The 19,472-nt window shown below is 39.0% G+C and overlaps 2 protein-coding genes across 2 annotated transcripts; both read right to left on the reverse strand.

Moving 5' to 3' along the window:
* Positions 1-5,578: 5,578 nt before the first annotated feature.
* LOC107613551 (uncharacterized) lies at positions 5,579-8,453 on the reverse strand. The gene has a single exon (XM_016315605.2). It carries the CDS (start codon positions 8,150-8,152, stop codon positions 5,792-5,794), a length of 2,361 nt encoding a protein of 786 aa, XP_016171091.1. The 5' UTR covers positions 8,153-8,453; the 3' UTR covers positions 5,579-5,791.
* A 3,380-nt stretch (positions 8,454-11,833) lies between these two features.
* On the reverse strand, positions 11,834-13,060 carry LOC107610793 (uncharacterized). The gene is made up of 3 exons (XM_016312795.1): positions 12,978-13,060; positions 12,099-12,822; positions 11,834-12,052 (listed from the first exon to the last, which is right to left on the reverse strand). Exons 1-3 carry the CDS (start codon positions 13,058-13,060, stop codon positions 11,834-11,836), a joined length of 1,026 nt encoding a protein of 341 aa, XP_016168281.1.
* Positions 13,061-19,472: the final 6,412 nt, after the last annotated feature.

A 19,472-nucleotide genomic window follows, 5' to 3' on the forward strand; every position in this document is an offset into this window, starting at 1 on the left:
TTTTTATATAATATATTTTTAGTATTTTTAGTACTCTTTTTTTAGTATGTTATAATTTTTTACTATTATTATTATTTACAGTTAATCTTTTATTTAATTTACTCTATCTAATAGAATCAATAAATCATATTATAAAAAGATAATAACAAACATAATATACAAAAATCACAATTATAAAAGTGTATAATGTCAAACAAACAATTGAAAAAAATAAAAATAATAAATAATAGAAAAATAGAACTCATATAAATAGAAATAACAAGAATTTTATAAATAATACAATAACATATATGAAGGATAAAGTTGGTAAAAGGTAAATAAAAGGTTAGTATCTATGGCCAAAAGCGCGTTAAGAAAACGCAGAAGCTAAAAATAGTTGCTTCTTGTAAACGTGGTTTTGGCAGCAAAATCATTTCTGCGTTCAAGAAAAAAAAATTTGCCAAATCAAAAGTTGAAGCTTTCAAGAAACTTAAACGTGCTTCTTCCCTTCCAACGGGTTTCCCAAACACACCCATACTCATAAACAAATTCTGGGAACAGTATCTGGGATACATGTATTATGGTAATAATTTAATTATAATATTACGTACTCATATTATTCTACTCGTATCATTAATTAGATATTCTATTTGAAAAAAGTAACAATTTAAATTTTTTAACTAAAAAAATTAATAATTTTAAATTTTAAATTATTCAAAATATGTACAAAACCTCTTTATACGTCGATATAATATTTTGGACAATGTTAAATTGGTTTGATTTTAATTTAAATTAACGATTTAATTTAATCCAATAAAAATAAATGTATTTATATTATTATACTCGTATGGTTATTTATGAGCACTGTCAAATTAATTTAAAATAAATATCTCGGGATCTCTTTCGAAGGGCCAGGTTTGTATTGTCGCATTCTACCGTGATTTTCCGGTCCTTGCGTATCGTTCCTACGGTGTCGTTGTCGGCTTGGAACTTCATGATTAGGAACTTGGTAAATATAATAACAGAAAGATTGTTAATTGTTTTTCTTCCAAGGATAATGTTATAGGTCGTGGAATCCTTCAGCACCACGAACTCAGAGAGTATGGTTTTCCTCTGGCCCCGGTTCCAATGGTGACCGATAGCACGATGGAGTCGTCAGGTTTGAGAAAGTTGTCTCCGAGTCCGGGTATGTTGCGGTGACTTTGTAGATTTTCATTCCGGAGGCCTAACTTGTCGAAGGCACCTTTGAAAAGGATGTTAGGGTCAGCCTTGGTGTCTACTAGTATCTGTTTTACCAATCCGTTCTGACTCTTTCCGAGATGACAAAAGGGGCGTCCTCTGCTGAGGTACCGTGTTGGCAGTTGTCGGGGAAGAACGTGATTGCTGTTGGGAGGGAAGAGGTTGGTGTTTCGTTTTTCACGACTAGCACCCTGAGATCTTTTTTAGTGCCAACTTGGATTTTCTAGCGTGTCTTTTCCTGTGATCACGTTTACTATTATGGTTGAATCGGTCTCCGGGATTTCTTGGTGCGCTTGTTGCACCATTCTAGGATTGCGTCCTTCCCGTTCTAGTGATCTTTCCCTTTCAGGTTTGCTAGGTTCTCGAATAATTTTGGCGAACTCGGGGAGTTTGCCGTCTCGGATGGCTTTTTCGATAGCGTCTTTAAGATCGAAACAGTTTTGAGTCTTGTGTCTGTATCCTCTATGATCGTCACAGTATAAGCTCTTGTTACCGTCTGTTCGTTCCTTCAATTGTCTTGGGGCCAGCAGGGGGATGTAGTTCATGAACTTTCACACCCTGGGTGGCTGGCTAGGAGCAGTGGATTTGAAGTGCTCTTTTAAGGTGTCTTTGGGCAGGGGGTTACCGCGGGGTTCTGTGCTGTCGTTATTGGCTGCCACGACTTGACTTACCTCTTCGTCATTTATGTATTCTTTGGCAACGCTCTGAATTTCATGCATGGTCCAGACCGGTTTGGTCATGAGGTGCTTACAGAAGTTTTCATTCATGAGCCCATTGGTTAGACAGAGGCTGGCCATAGAATCCATGAGCTCGTCTACCGTTAGACACTCATCATTGAACCTATCGAGGTACTTTCGTGTGGGCTTACCTTGCCGCTGCGTGATTCTGAGTAGGCTAATTGGGTATTTTGCTTTTGCAATCCTAGTGGTGAACTGTGCCATGAACTTCCTGGAGATGTCCTCAAAGCTGGCGATCGTACCGTTTGGGAGACCGTTAAATCACTTGATCGCTGGTCTGGCTAGGGACACCAGAAAATTCCTGTACCGAACTGCGTCGGCAGCTCCTTCCAGGTTCATCCTGACCTCGAAGGCCATTAGGTGTTCCTGGGGGTCTTTGATGCTTTCATATTTCATATCGGTAGGTTTGTCAAAATTCTTAGGTAACTTAGCCTTTAGGATCCTCTCAGTGAATGGGGTGGCTCCCATTATCACGTGCTAGCTCCTTATTTGTTTAGAATCTCGACAGTGTCTTCTGTCTTCATCGTCGTGACGGCGCTCTGGTTCCGGGGAGACATTGTGATTCCGGCATTTTTCGTGACGTCGGTCGGGCGATCTTTCGTTTCTGGTTTCTCACCATGATCGGTTCTTGGAGGTCGCCTGACTTGCGTGTTTAGCTTGGTATTGCTCATTGGTCGCGACCCAGCCCTCAAGGGTTTGTACTCTCTAATAGAGCTTTTGAATTATCTGGATTGCTTCCTCTTCTAGGCCGTCAGATGCTCAGACCTTATCGAAGTGGCGACCGTCCTCTTTTGATTCTCTCCTGTCAGGGGTTGGCTGGCGGTATACGGTGCTGGTTACCTTCCCGTGGGTTGGTGGGGGGATATCATTCCGTGGCTCTGACGTTCTATCGGGTGGGTCCAATTCGCGGTGATGTCCTGAGGACTGCTCCTCGAATTCTTCCATCATGTCATCGAGGCTTTGGCAAGTTCCCACAGACGGCGCCAATGTACTGGGGTTGTCGATACGGTTTGTGAGATGGATCAGGGACTTGTCGGCCTTGGGTGGTGACGGGATCGGATCTTCTTGGAGCAGCAGGGGTAGTACCTGCAAAGACGCTCCGACACTCAAGTTAGAATAGATTTGAGAGGTATAAGTGAATGTTAGGAATATGTGTCGTACCTGTGGGAGTCCTTGGATCCCTTGATATAGTTTGTAGTCATTATCTTATCTTATTGATTAAGATAAGAAGGATATTTGATTTTAAATGATGGTTAATAGTTTAGGATTATCGGGCATTTGGGTCGTGAGGGAGGCACTGACCTGGATAATCGAGTTGGAAGACTGCTCCAGTGAGAAATCCGAAGATCGGGTTTAGAACAGTTATCATAATATATATATATATATATATACACACTGGGTACTGTGCCCAAATTTTGTTTATGAGCATATTTCGGGTACACAGAATTCGATTTTTTATTTTTTAACTTTATGTATATCTCGGGTGCAATATATTCGAGATGTGCCATTAATTAATATTTAGGCACAGTATTTAAGATATGAGTTGTTGTGTATATAGATAAATATACTACAAATTACATATTTTTATAAATATTATATTTAACTAATTTAAATAAAAAATTTCATATTATATATGATGTGTTTATTTTTTTTATTCACTCTTCTTTAAAAAATAGTTTTTTCGGTTGCATTATCTCTTAGAATTTATCTTTTCTTAAATAATAGAATATCCAAACATGTTTTCTGTGGCTAATTGTTTTTATATGGAAGGTATTGATGTGTAAGGCATAGCTATTAAAAAAATTGGTATTTTTTTAAATATAGAGTTAAATATTTTTAAAATTGTTATTAAACAAATCGAAAGGTTGGATTTATGTGAGATACACAAAATTTGAGATTAAGATTTTTTAAAAATTCAGTTATATAAATTTGAGAGTTAAATTTTTGTATTATAAAAATTTTAAAAATTCAGATATATAAAAATTTAGAATAAACTTTGTATTTTAAATGACAAATCTGTTAGTTCGATTTGTGTCTTTTACATTCTGATCAAACACATCATATTTTAAAAATGTTGTAAAATATTATTATCTTTCAGTGTCAAAATTAAAAAGTGATTTTTTATTACTACTTTTCTATCTTAATTCATAGAAAATTGAAGTGAAAGAGAGTGAAGAAGAAGAAAAAAAAAAAAAAAGAAAGAAGAAAGAAAAAAGGTTAATACAAGAAAATCATTTCCTAAACATTGAACATAGTGAGGTCAAGGAGAAGCTGTCTAAAAAGGCTGAGAGTCCAACTGCTTAAATAAAATAATAAGCATGATTTGATTCAATTATCTATGGTGGTTTTCTTTAATGTGCTTAGCTTTGTCTTGTGCCTATTGCAGAGAAAGAGGTGAACGATAGTGAGATGGAGAAAAAGGTTTGGCTTAGATATAATCATACCACAGTTTTGCCACCTTGGGAATTGATTATGCCTCAGTGTCTGTTATTGAGAGTTGAGTTAACGCTTTGAAATTCTGCAAATCCATGGCAAAATAATGTGGAAAAAAAAAAGACCCTGCAATGGAAACTGAAAAAGAGTTGAAAGGAAAGACAAAACAAAATGTTCACTTTACAGTTTACAGTAGTGCGGTTGCTTTCAACTTGAGCTGTATATTATTATATATTGACACTATACTAAAATTAAAGGTATCAACTATTAAACAAATCACGTGTCACACTTTTCATAGGGAAGGGGATATGTTGACAACAAAAAATAAAAAGATCAAAGAGACACCATAATATATAAGGGCTTGTTTGAGTGAAGTTTTAAAAAAATATTTTTAGTTATCAATTATGTTTAGATATAATAATATAAAATATTTTTGTTTATTTATTATATAAAAAATATTTTAAAAAAAAATATAAAGTATAATTTTTAAAAAAATATTTTTTTATTTTTTTAATATTTTTATTTTTATTACTAAAAATTTATCAAACACAATAAAAAAATAGAACTTTTTTTTTATTGAAACTATATTTTTTTTTATCAACTTAATGGTTGGCTAATCTTTGAAAGAAAGCTATTCACTGTCTTCTAAACTAGTTGGATTAGGTGCATTACTTGTCAACAACGCTTGGTTGGTATGAATAAGCTGAAAAAACCAGTCCAAAAAGAATAATAATGAAGAAATTCTATGCAGAACTCTTCTTTATGTTTGTTTAGCGCTAACAAGTTCATTTATTTAACAAAAGAGATGGTAAATTCCAACACTGGTTCACCATTATATGTTGCAACAAACATGAGTTGTAAATAATACAATGCGACATTTAAGAAACTCTGATAATGACAACATATTCTGAATGAGAGCACACAACAGCCAATTTAAGATAAGACGGATGAGATTTTGACCACCATAAAAAGATTCTAACCCAACCTGTGGGAATCAACAGACAAAGAACCAAATGCCCCCCTACCTTTAATGTTCTTCCTTACTCTTCAAATCCATATATTTGGCAGCTGATAATATGTAGTTATGTACCAACTAAAACACAATTAGAAACATAGTTTACATGGAATATCTCTCTCCATATTTGGCATATATAGTTATTAAATTAGTTAGAATTTTCCAAACTTAAAATCCCAAAAATAGAATAGAATTTATACAAAGGATTCAATTCCAATTTCCAAACAGTGAAATAACAGTCTATGACTAACTTATCAACGGCTAACCAAAGCTTTTAACACAATCTTAATTCTTAATCTACACATGACATTAGTACACAACAGTTAATTATTCTGTTAACTAACAAGTAAAATTTAGAAGAGATAGAAAATTGAAGGGAAAAAGTATATCAAAATCCAACCCCGGCGGGTGCTCCAACTCCGAGTGTTGGCGGCGGTGCGTGGGGCTTCTTCCAGAAGCACGCATCGGCTGCGAGCTTTGCCGTCGTCCTCATCGGCTCCGACTTGCAGCGCGTGAGCACAAATGGCTCGTAGCCAGCGTTGGATTTCGGTCCAGCTGCCAACTTCTGTTCAATCATCGCCGCCATCGACAATCCAGGCGCTGCCGGGAACGAGCACGACGACCGTCCCGGCTGTACTGGCGGCAGCGGAGCCGCAGCGCTTGCTTTCTTATCGACGCTATTTCTGCCTTCCACCGCCGCGTGGACCTTCCGTCCGGCGCCGGAATTTTTTCCGACAGGTCTCTCCGGTCTCCAGCGTATGAAATCGGTGCTGCAAACCCACGTCTCCTTCGATACCTCCATTGAAAGCTTCGGCTCGCACATCATCAGAAGCAAGCATTCCGGTAACGTTTCTTCCTTTTCTCTTTCTAATTCTGCTTCTTTCTCCTCGCCGTTTGACCCGATTTTTCGCTCCTCTGACCCGAGTCCGTTGTTTGGCTCAGATGCTTCGTTCGCCGGAGGTGTTACTTCCGGCAGTTGCGGCGGCGGTGTTTCTGCGGCCACGTTCTGTTGTTGCTCCTCTTCTGTTGAAGCTTCTTCATCTGTTAATGGTTCAGGCATTGTTGTCGTTTTGGGTTCTGCTTCGTCGTTTTGTTGCGGAGCTGTAAGGGTTTCTGCAATGGAATAAAGTTCTGAGCTTTCGTCGTTTTCTTGTTTCTTTTCCTCTTGAAGACTAGTTTCTTCCGGTTTATCGAGATCTGGATGGGGTTCTAGGGTTGAAACGCATGAAAAGTTTCCATCTTGATTGTGATTTTCTTCTTCTTCGTTTTCAACTTCAACTTGCTCTGTTTCTGTTTCTTCTCCTTCTTCGGTGTGCTGATTATTGCTTTCACGAGCTTCTTCACTGAATTCTGCGTTTGTTCTGCTTTCAATTTCGCAACTTTCCTGCACCGCTACTACTTCTTCTTCTTCTTCTTCTTCTTCTTCTTCTTCTTCTTCTTCTTCTTCTTCTTCTTCTTCTGGCTGCTCCATAAGTGATGATGCTTGGTTGTGTTCTTCAATGTTCACAAAACCAGCTTCTGTTTCTCTTTCAGAAATGCTAATCCTTTCTTCTTCAGTTTTCATTAGCACTTCCTCACCTTCCTCCATTTCAACTTCTTGTTCAGGTTCTCGTTCTTGCTTATCTACATCATCATCAACATTATTCTCCTCCTCCTCTTCTGCTACTTCTTCCTCCTCCTCATCATCTTGATGTTGATGTTGGTCTTTGTGAACAGGTGAATCCCAGAACCTGTTGGCCAAAGCTGCCATCTTAACAGGATCAGATCTGCACCTCATAAGCAATAAAGCGTTCTTCGGTGGAATACAAATGCTAACCCTTCCTTTCTCTTCTTCTTCCTCTTCTTCTTTCTCTTCCTTCTTCCCTTCCACAACATCAATGTCAATGTCCTCAAACACGTGCCTCCTATGGCTCCTCCCACCGAAATCACCACCACCACCATCATCATCATGATCATAATCTTCAACCTCATTCTCCTCCTCACCCATCACCACCTCAATCTCCCTCTCCTTCCCTTCTTGCAAAGCCAAATGCAGCCACCTTGCAAAAGCAGCACCACATGATGAACCCTCTCTTCCACCATGATGATGATGATGATGGTCATGATGATGATTCCCTTTGTCCCCTTTGTCTCTCATGCAAGAAGACCTACATGGGAAGAAGCAATTGAACTCCCTAAGAGCCTCACAAATGGTCAATGGAAGATGAACCCATTTCTGGTTATTCCTATGCTGCTGCTTCAAGTATGTAGCAGAAGAAGAACTATTCTGCCTCGTGAGATCTGAAGAGTTTGTTATTTGTCCTCCACCTTCTGTTGATGTTCTTCTGAAGCTAGCTTCACTTGTTGTTGTAGTTCTTCTCTTTGACTTTGACCTTGTGACCCTCATCTTCTTCCCTTGCTTCTTTGTCTTCACTCTCACTTGTCCAATGCAAGTGACTTTAGGTGAAGAAGGTTCAGGGTTCTCAAACCCACACCCTCTTCTCTTCCCTCCCACAGTTGCTGTTGCTGGGAACATTGGAGAAGCTTGGCCACCTCCTTTGATGCTTCCATTGCTTCTGAGCCTTCTGCTGAGGGAAGAAGACAGAGAAATCTGAGGAGGAGGGTCTCTGCTGGTTCTGCTTGGGCTGAGGAGTGACTTGGAAGAGAGCTTCATTGATGAAGAAGATAGCCTTGAAGTGAAGCATACAAAGAGCTCGCTTGTGCTGCTGCTACTATTGCTATTACTCCTATGGGGTCTTTCTGTCTCCATTGTCTCTCTTATTTTCTTCTTTTATATCTCAATTTTTGGTTTTTTTTTTTGTTGGGGGGGGGGGGGTGTGTGGAATTTGGAAGAAGACACTTTAGTGGTAGGATATGGCCAAGGAATGACAGAACAAGATTTTTCTTTTTTTTGAGAGAGTGGTAAAATAAGGATAATAAGGGTGAAGTGAATAATGGGGTTTGATAAATGAAGGAGCTTTGTGCTTTATTTTGTGGTGTTGTAAAGATATTGCAGAGAGATTGAAGGGTTATGCTTATGTTACGTGGTGTGTTAATGAGAGAAGAGAAAAGGGTTTAATGCCGGAGGGTGACGAAATGGTGTTTTATCTTTTGGCAAAACGGTGCTTGTGGGGTCCAGTTCCACTATGCCAATAATGCCCCTTCTTTTATTGGGGTGAAAATTCTTGGCTAAGATGATGATTACTGCCGTACTGGATTCACATTTATAATTATATGTAAACGTAATTTAGACTTGATTACATGCAGGTTGATAGAATGTCACACAATGTATGCAAAATGCACACAACATAATCCTGATGAATCATATTATGATTAAATCAAGTCAATGGAGAGTGTTGAATGATAGCTGATGGTGAAAACTTCAAAGTTCATCAAGTGTTGAGCAAGAAGAGAAAGGGAAAGTTAAAATTATCTGCTTGCACGAGACTTCTGGCAGATAAACAACTTTGGACTTTGGTAACGACAGAAAGTGATGTGGTTTAAAAAGAAAAGGAGAAAAAAAGGAAATACATGAGGGCGGGTGAGAAAAGGTTGAGTAAGAAATATCGGAAAAACAAGCATATTCTTTTTAGGCATGGATAAAGGAAATTTTGGTATCGTCTCCCGTCAATCTGAAGTGTACAAAAAGAAAATTTTCAGCAGAAAAAAATGGTATGCCAGATATTTTAATTAGAATATTTCTAGGACAAATCACATAGATAAATTAAATGGAGACAGATATTACACAATTTTACCAAAAGAAAAAACGTTACAAGGATCTATCAAAAAGACAATTTTATATAATTTGAATGAGCTTCATTCGAATTACACAATCCAAGAGTAATTCGAATCACAAGTGATTAACATAAATCGAATTGGATCAATTCGAATTATGCATGCATAGAATTTTAGGGTAATTCAAATCATTCCGATTTGAACTACACACGTGAGCCACACTAATTCGAATCAGCCAAATTTGAATTAACCCACCGTTTATTGCACATAGTAATTCGAAACAGCCTGTTTCGAATTACTCAAGGTTTAGACGGTCCATGATAATTCGAATTTCTCTCATTCAAATTACCAAACCTTTCTCTATAAATAGAGTTCGAATTGAGCTCATTCGAACTACAATCCCCAACCCCTGCCCCACTAAATCCCGGAAAAAATTCTTTCCCTACGACTCTAACAAAGTGTTCAACATTATATTCTGCTGATGGGGGATAACGCGAACCGACTTTATTGTTTGGATGGAGTCGCCCATATAGTTGGTGTCATCAATGAAGAGGTTAGTGTGCACTTTTTCTTTTAAAATAGGATTTAATGTGTTGTTTTTATATTTTTGCTTTTTGTTTGTTATAATGGTAGTCATTATTTACCGTTGTTAAGTTAGATAGAGTGGTTATATTAGTGGTTTATTAGTTTGTAGACATTCGACGGATCAATTTTTAATTTGGATAGTGATTACAAATAAATAGAAAATTATGAGTAGTAAGGATAATGGAGGGTGAAACTTATTTAGAGTAAGTTTTTTTTTTTTTTGTTAACATGAATAGTAATCATTGAAGTAAATTTTTTATGTTAATATTATATTATTTTTAAGAAAATATGTCTAAGAAAATATTTTTTTTATTAGGCCTAGTTTGATGTATATGTGATGTTATTTTCTATCTTAACACGTAACATTATTTGGTAGAGTATAAGTTGTATTATTTGGATTAAGATATGCATTAGGGAATGATGTTGTATAAATATGTTCCGAGCTGAGAGACAATCTGATATATTCTTTATGCAGCCCACCGATGTATCACGAGCATGCGACGACAGCAGGGTATGCGCCTGGACGAGAGGATCGTTCCATACTTGCATATGCCGGTTTATACCATCTTGCAAGGCTGAACGAGAGCTGGTTTAGGTTGGATGAGCCCCTGGTTAGTGCATTCGTGGAGCGATGGCGTCCGAAGATACACACATTTCAAATGTCGTTCGGGGAGTACATGATTACACTGCATGACGTGGTGTACCAGTTAGGGCTGCCGATCGATGGACATTATGTTAGTGGTTGCCTGATAGATTTTCATACATACATCGAGGGTGGTCGCCAAGCTTGGGCGTGGTTCGAGGAGCTACTGGGTGTATTGACTCCTGCAAACTGCATCCAGAAGTTTGCAGTGAATTGCAGCTGGTTCTAGGAGACACTCGGAGAGCTTTCTGATGGAGCCGATGAGCCCACTGTTAGGAGGTATGCCCGGGCCTATATCATGATGTTGTTGGAGAATCAGCTATTTGGTGATAAGTCCAGTACTCGCATTCACATTAGGTGGCTGCCATACGTAGCCAGGCTTGAGGATATGGGTGGGTACAACTGGGGATCAGCTGCTCTCTTATGGTTATACTAGTGCATGTGCTGCGTAGCAAACAGACAAGTGGTGAAGTTAGCCGGACTGTTATAGCTGCTTCACTCATGGATCTTCTGGCGATTTCCTAGATTCAAACCCACTGGATATGATACGTTCGGGTGGCCTTTGGCCTCGAGGTACTATTATATTCGAATGCTTTATTTGTCACAACTATTAGGTGTTAGGTTCATTATATGCTATTATTTTATCCTATTCACAATTTTTCTAATATATTATTTGGTGTTAGCTTCATTTAGTGATAACCTGGGTGTGGGTTGCAGGTGGTCAGGTCACAACTCTACAGCGAGCGAGAAGGGACCTCGAGTTGCGAGTTGGAGGCTCAGGATAGATCTCTTTTAGGCAGGGGATATGAGTATTTCAACCACTCCTTATAATTAAAATCTCTTTTAGATTAGCAACGCTGTATTATCAACGATGACGTTTCGTAACTATTTCTATTCACAGTTCATTTGGATGCCGTATAGCTCTCATGACGTAGTTCAGGTTGTACATCCGGAGATATTGGAGCATCGGCATACGACGTTATGGAGGTTTGTGATAGCGTTGATATATTTTGCTGTCATAGAGTGGCACTAGATAAATAGGGTGCTACCGCAGTTTGGTGGAGTACAACCTCGACCCCTAGCCGCACTAGACATCGACTTCTTGATGTCGAAGGATGGCAGATGTGGTGATCGTTGGTTCCCATACAGCTTGCAGTTTTGGCACCTTCATTGGGACAACCGGTGAAGTGCCTGAAAATATCCGCAATCACATGTCTAAACCCTGAGTGACACTCTATAACTACCAAGTGAGAAGGACCCAGTAGGCGTGGTTTCAGTGACAGTGAACTCAGAATTATCTCTGTCATACAAAGTCACTGTGAAACACCTAGATGTCTTCAGATTAGCCTCTATAGCCTTCACCAAATGTTGACTAAACTACTATCTGATTCCCAACTAGGCCTCTGTGTCTCTCCCCTTGTGAACAAATAGCTCGACCAACCTCTCGTACGTGGACTTCACCAGTGAACAAACCGGAAGGTTCCTGACTCACTTCAGTATGGAATTCACACACTCGGAGATATTCATCGTCGTTTGTCCGAATCTCCTACCCTCATCCCGATGCTGAGTCCACATCGCATACTCAATCTTGTTAGCCCAGTCCCACATGGAAGGGTCTTCGGTTTGTAGAATATCAAAACAGTAATCAAATTCAACGTTAGTCTTGGCATACGCCGCATTCACCAAAAGCCTCCGTGCATCCTTGCCCTTAAAAGTTAGGGCAAAATTTGCAGCCACGTCGAATACAGAATACACGGTATGTAGCAGGTGGTAGCCAACCTCCGTCGGGAGCCTCAAGTGCTACCTTGATACCGTTGTGCCAATCTGATATCACCAGAATACCCGGCTGTGGAGTCACATGATAGCAGAGGTGGGATAGAAAAAATGACCAGGACTTAGCATTCTCACCCTCCACGAGTGCAAATGTAATAGGCAGGATGTTGGAGTTTCCGTCTTGTGCAATCGCAACTAGCAACGTACCCCCGTATTTGCCGTACAAGTGGGTCCCGTCGACACTGACCAACGGCTTGCAATGCCGGAATGTCTCAATATGCGGTGGGAATGTCAAAAAAATTCGGTGAAAATAGGCTTGCGAGTCGTCCACCTGCCCACCCACTTGCACAGAACTCGTCCTTAACACTGCAACACTATTAGGCATCGTCATCTGCACACCTAAGACCCATCGTGGCAACTCATTATATGACTCATCCAAATGTCTATAAATATGTGTCACGACCTTCTGCTTAGCCAACCAAACCCTCCTATAAGTTGGCCTAAACCCGAAATGTGCCTCTCTCACATTCAACAGTACCTTGATACAGACGGCTGTATCAGCTCTAACCATTGGCAGTATGAAGGCCGAGATCACATGATAATCAAGACTCCTATGATCGCTCGAAATCGACATGGCCAGACAAGTATGAGGTTTATTGTACCGTTTTACCTCCCAAATACATCTACGCTGGTGGAGACTGATCCTAATCAACCATGTGTACCCGTTACCAAATTTCGTACACTTCCCAAGGTACGTGCGATAATCGAACTCCACCACTTTGTACTGTACCACGCGTTAGATGCTATATGTCTTCACGCTTAACACGGCCTCCACTTTATCCTTAAACTGCTGACCAACCTGAAACTCTGATAGACCTCTGGTACCCTGGTATCTCTGGTACCAAATCCAATAGGTTCGTCAGGAACTCCCTCCCGTCTCATGGCATCCAAGTCCAAAGATGAAAAGTGTGGAGGGGGGGGAGGGGGTACTGTTGAGTCCCTGAGCTGGACGCTCTACCAGCCCCAACTGGATTACTCGCTGCTATGTCATCACCGCTATCATCGGCAATGATGTCCGGCTCCACATCATCAACGTCATCATCATCCAGCAATGCATCATCTATACCATGCGGTGCCCCACGTTGTAATGAAACCGGCACCCTATCAATAATAGCAACTTCTCCGTCACCACTACGGTTAAGATCAACTGCAAAGGACGGGGAGAACCGCCATTTCCTGAGGTACAATCACAGGCACGGATGAAGATGCACCAACAGGTCTCAAACTAGAACAGGCTGTCGTTGCTGGAGTTTGGGTATTCCGGTTCGAACCATCTGAGCTAGAAACCACATCTACAAGCTTTGCCAATAACTCATGTGTCCTGACCTCGGAAAACTACCGATGACAATGGAACAGAACCTCCAAATCCTCGTCACTCCCTATGACAAACGAATCGTATTTCACATCATCTCACAGAACTGAAATCGGAATGCGATAGAATAACTTCTCAACCTGTTGTATACCCAGTTTCTGTATTGTAGAATTCACGAAATTAGCGAAGCTCGTTGTAGGTTTCAGAAAAATACTGAGGGAATTCTTATCAGTAAAATTAATACCAGAACGTATTTTTTTCTTAATCGACCCTCTATAGTGCATTAACACTAAAAAATTCTCCTCACTAGCCATTGTATTTCACTCTAATGGGAGGAATTCACGTTCACACCATATTTATACACGTCGGAGGCTAGATAATTCGAAGCAGTCAATTTTGAATTATATATATATAAATTGAAATAGACTCATTCAAATTACTAGGGCCCTCCTTGCATGCATAATTTGAAGCACTCTTATTTGAACTACCCTAAGACTACATGTATGCATAATTTGAATCATGCTAATTCGAATTACCCCAACACTACAAGCATGAATAATTCGAATTGGCCAAATTTGAATTACAAGCATCATTACTAATTCGAATTAGTGTTGGTTTGCCTAATTCGAATGGGTCTCATTCGAATTACATAAGAATGTGCTTTTGGAAGATCCAGATAACATTTTTCAATTTGGTAGAATTGTATAATTTGGTTCTCCATTTGGTTTAATTGTGTATTTTTCCCACATTTCTATTATTATTTATGGAAAATATTCTATTTAGTTAAACATGGGTGAAATTTCTAAAATATTTTATCACAATTTTTGGGTTAAGGAAGATGCTTTATAATTAAAAAACTCTTTTTATCAACAAAACCTCTGCAAAGTAATGAAAATTACATAAAAACTTGTTAAACAAGTAGCACCGGAAGTGTTTTATAATATTGGTAGTATTATCTATGCATAAATCATTATTTGTAATTATTAAATTTTAAATACTTTTAATCAGTATTCAAGTGGCTTAAAATAAAAAAATAATACACTAAAATTTTAGTTTAAAGAAATGTTAGTATTTTGCATATATTTTTGTTTTTCTTTAAGCATAGATGTACATGCACAAATCAAAATATTTTAGGTAAGCCATTTTTTGAAAATGTCGATCATAAAATATTGAAGATTAGTATTTGGGTGGGGAGGGGTAGCGCTGACAAAGTGGGATGGTTGCACTAGGTGAAGGGCAGGAATGGTGGGGGTGGGGAAATGGTGTGATGCTGATGAAATTACCGGAGAGATGAAAGAGAGAATGTGAGAATATATTTTGTAATTTCATAAACGAAACCAAAGTAAGTTAATAATTTCAAAAAGAATCCCGCTAGGAAGCCAATGAAGTATCTATACAATGGCTACAATGGGTTGTTTGTTAGGCCCAATATGAATTAAAAATGAGGATTAACCCCCTTTTACCCTAATTCACTAATGCCTGTTCAGTTTTGTTTTAACCCCTAAATTTAATTTTTCCCTAATTCCCCTTTTTTGAATGGAAGGTCACGCTAACCCCCCAAAACCCAACTGTCGCAGCTGAACATCCCGTCCCCGCAGCCGCTACGTGACCTGCAAACTGCGTCCGTGCCGATCAGAACTTCAGGGGCCAACCTCCATCGCTCCCGTCCTCCCTTGCTGGCAGTAACCGGTGCGCACTGTAACGGTTGAGCATCCCCCGCCGAATTGCCGCCTGACACAGAGCCTCCGTCGCGCGACCTCCCTCGCTGGAAGCAACTGCTTTGCAACGTCGCGGCTAAACACCCGGCCGCTGCATCCCCGCATGATCTGGAACCCCCATCTGCACCGACCCGACCTGCATCACCCAACCTCGTTCACGCTCGCCATCCTATGTCAACCGACGGCTTGGGTCTTCCCTCCTGCGTGACCATTGGATGGTTCACGGTTTCGTTGGTGTGCCTGCCCGACCACACCTACCATCATCGACGTTATACGGTTAGTGGCTTAATGTCTTGTTCTCATGATTCCTGTTTCTCCTGTTTCTAGTAGTGGATACTGTTTATCTTGCTGAGTTGTTCGATTGATCACAGTGAAAACCTAATTGGTTGCATGTTTAGTTTGTTGGAACTTGTTGAATAAAATTCTGATGTAGATGGTTACAATTGATTTAATGTTTGCGCGGGAAGAATTGCAAAAGCTTGGTTCAAATAGGACATTTTTCCCCTCGCTGTGTGGACCATTGTCGATCTCTAGTTGACACTGATAAGATGGTCACTTTAGCATGTTATCGGATGGTTGGTTTCCATCGACAATCACTTATTTGCCTAATTGTTTTTCTTTTCAGGGAATTTTTTTTTGTTTTCCTCGTAAGCAATTAATCTTATTATCTCAGTACTATTGAATATTCTCTGAGGTTGTGTAATTGTATATATGCTCACTAAGTCGCGCTTCGTATTGCGTAAGTCAATAAATTGAAAACATGTCTTCTTTTTCTATTTGATCATAGTTCAATATAACTTTGTTGCCTTGATTTTAGAAGTATGATTTGTTTTGACTTTGCCGATATCTTGATGTACACATGATGAGTTAAAGTGCGACTAGGTTGGTTAATTTACCAAACCTTTGGATGGTCGATTTTCATGATGGTGACTGCTATATTCATCTTAGTACATTATAAGCTTGTTTGAATGAGTTGTTGTTTGATGGGTCTCTTTTTTTGTAAGTAAGACAATGCATATATGATGTTAATTATATTAACCGTTTATTTAGTTTGAAAAAGTTCAAGTTAGATTTTACTATCACACATACCACTTACTTTAATTTTATTATGAACATATCAGATAAAGAGATTAATGTTCTTATATTTGGTATTAAATTAGTTTATTTAACTATAGAACATATATAAAAGATGTTAGGTGTGAAGGGTTTTAATTTTGTACTAAAAGAAAGGACAAGATATGGGTCCAGTAGTGTGTATGGTTGTTCACTAAGACCAGTAGCCATGAATAAAATTGATAATGCAACCATGTAGTGTATCTCAGGAGTTGATATTATAATATTTGTATGAATTAGATCATTTGAAGGCATATAAAAGCACAAAAGTCACCGCTTCCCTATTGCCTTTTTGTTGTTTTTATCTTCAAGTGGCTATGTTCTGTTTCATGAAGGCATGGAAGTGTCCTTACTCACTAATCTTCCAAGAAAGCTTGATTTTTCTATCAAAAATTACTAATCTTACAGAAATACTACTAATCTATATCCTCTAATTTTAATTATGTATATATCTTGTTATTTAAATGTATGACTTATTGAATACTAAAAAGACCAATGTTATATGACTAGTAAATATGAATAGTTTTAGTCCATAGATGGTTGATTTTCATATATGGGAAGTTTACTGTGTTAGTATTTTGTTTGAGTATGGTGATGTTTGAGGGTTGTCTTGTATTTTAGTAAGAAAATGTATACATGGTCCCTAGAGCGTACTCCGAACTCGGATATTCATTCCTGGATTGACATGGAACAGATGGTTATGTCAATAAATATCTGGATGGTTGAATTGCACTAGTTTATGCATGTCCTTTTTTTAGGTAAGAATATGTGTATATGTTGCCCAAAGTGGGCTTCAGAATCAAATATTTATTCTACGGTCCATATGAAATGGATGGTTACTATTTCATACTATTAAGATGGTTATTTTTATCTGTATATGTTGCTCTTCGGGTGTGCCATATTATTGCGTTGATTGAATCTACTCTTCTTTGTTGGTGGTTACGTTTATAATGGGTTGGGTGCGTCTCCTAGACCTAGTAAATAGTTGCTTAAGGCATCCTGTCTCTTCATGATAAGTAAACTGGGTTTTTCATAATTATGCTGTGACTGTTATCTGATTCGATGATGTTCTCGTTCTTTCATGGTTGAGGTAGTTGACTTGTTTTTTTAAGAGGCATATTCAATCTTGTGTACTTTTGTTGCAGTGGTTAATTCCTAATTGTTGGAGGGGCTATTGGTGGGTGTATGCATTTGAGGTTGAAGGTTGTAGAAGGCTTAGAGAAGGGGGGGTTGAATCTATGGCCTTCTTCTATGTTACTGAAATAACCTTTAAAAAAAAACTTTCTTTCTGAATCTGTTTGAACTCAGCAGCGAAAAATTTATGAGACAATTTCATTTTTTCTAATGAATATCAGAAAATAGAACAGAGCAGGAAAGAGAGAAGCTGACACCATCATATATCCTGGTTCGGTTGCTGATGAGCGGATATTTTATACGCTTTTTGGGGATAATTTCATATAGTTTTGAGTATGTTCTAGTTAGTTTTTAGTTTATTTCCAGTAGTTTTTAGGAAAAATTCATATTTCTGGACTTTACTATGAGTTGGGTGTTTTTCTGTAATTTCAGGTATTTTTCTGGCTGAAATTGAAGGAGCTGAGCAAAAATCTGATTCAGGCTGAAAAAGAACTGCTGATGCTGCTGGATTCTGACCTCCCTGCACTCAAATTGGATTTTCTGGAGCTACAGAACTCGAAATGGCATGCTTCCAATTGCATTGGAAAGTAGACATCCAGGGCTTTCCATAAATATATAATAGTCCATACTTTGCACAAGGATAGACGACGTAAACTGGCGTTTAACGCCAGTTCTCTGCCCAATTCTGGCGTCCAGCGCCAGAAAAGGATAAAAAACTGGAGTTGAACGCCCAAACTGGCACAAAAACTGGCGTTCAACTCCACAAATGGCCTCTGCACGTGAATTGCTTAAAGTCTCAGCCCCAGCACACACCAAGTGGGCCCCAGCACACCAAGTGGGCCCCAGAAGTGGATCTCTGCATCATCCATCATAGTCCACTCATATTTTGTAACCCTAGGCTACTGGTTTAGTATTTAAACAACTTTTAGAGACTTATTTTGTATCTCATGACATTTTCAGATCAAAACTTTGTATTCTCTGACGGCATGAGTCTCTAAACCCCATTGTTGGGGGTGAGGAGCTCTGCTGTGTCTTGATGAATTAATGCAAGTATTTCTGTTTTCCATTCAAACACGCTTGTTCCTATCTAAGATGTTCATTCACGCTTAACTGTGATGAAGGTGATGATCAGTGACATTCATCACCTTCCTCAACCATGAACGTGTGCCTGACAACCACCTTCGTTCTATATCCGATTGAATGAGTATCTCTGAGATCTCTTAATCAGAATCTCCGTGGTATAAGCTAGAACTGATGGCAGCATTCATGAGAATCCGGAAAGTCTAAACCTTGTCTGTGGTATTCCGAGTAGGATTCAAGGATTGAATGACTGTGACGAGCTTCAAACTCTTGAAGGCTGGGCGTTAGTGACAGACGCAAAAGGATAGTAAATCCTATTCCAACCGGATCGAGAACCAACCGGTGATTAGCCGTGCTGTGACAGAGCGCGTGAGCGTAGTTTTCACTGGGAGGACGGAAGGTAGCCATTGACAACGGTGATCCACCAACACACAGCTTGCCATAGGGGGACGTGCGTGCGTGAACAAGAAGACAGAGGAAAGCAGAGATTCAGAAGACAAAGCATCTCCAAAACTCCAACATATTCTCCATTACTGCACGACAAGTAATTTTTAATTCATGCTCTACTGGTTACTCACAATTCAATTGATAAACATAATTGACTTCCTGACTAAGATTTATAAGATAACCATAGATTGCTTCAAACTAACAATCTCCGTGGGATTCGACCCTTACTCACGTAAGGTATTACTTGGACGACCCAGTGCACTTGCTGGTCATGTGTGCGAAATTGTAAGAGAGTAACAATTTTGTGCACCAAGTTTTTGGCGCCGTTGCCGGGGATTGTTCGTGTTTGAACAACTGACGGATTATTTTGTTGCTTAGATTAGGAAAAATCTTTCTTTTTTTTGGTTTAGAGTCTTTTATTAATTACCCCTTGTTAAAATACTTTAAACTTATAGCTCAGTTATTTAGAACGTGGTGTTTATGTTCATGA

Source organism: Arachis ipaensis, chromosome B8 (genome assembly GCF_059453495.1).
Source record: "Arachis ipaensis isolate K30076 ecotype BB chromosome B8, ASM5945349v1, whole genome shotgun sequence".
NCBI classification, from domain to species: Eukaryota; Viridiplantae; Streptophyta; class Magnoliopsida; order Fabales; family Fabaceae; genus Arachis; species Arachis ipaensis.

Coding starts and splice junctions, on each gene's coding strand:
- LOC107610793 (XM_016312795.1), bottom strand. CDS start 13,060: ATGAGACGGGAGGGAGTTCCTGACGAACCTATTGGATTTGGTACCAGA. Junction 12,823..12,977: donor GAGGTCTATCAGAGTTTCAG/GTTGGTCAGCAG, acceptor ATGGTTGATTAG/GATCAGTCTCCACCAGCGTA. Junction 12,053..12,098: donor TACCACCTGCTACATACCGT/GTATTCTGTATT, acceptor CTAACTTTTAAG/GGCAAGGATGCACGGAGGCT.
- LOC107613551 (XM_016315605.2), bottom strand. CDS start 8,152: ATGGAGACAGAAAGACCCCATAGGAGTAATAGCAATAGTAGCAGCAGC.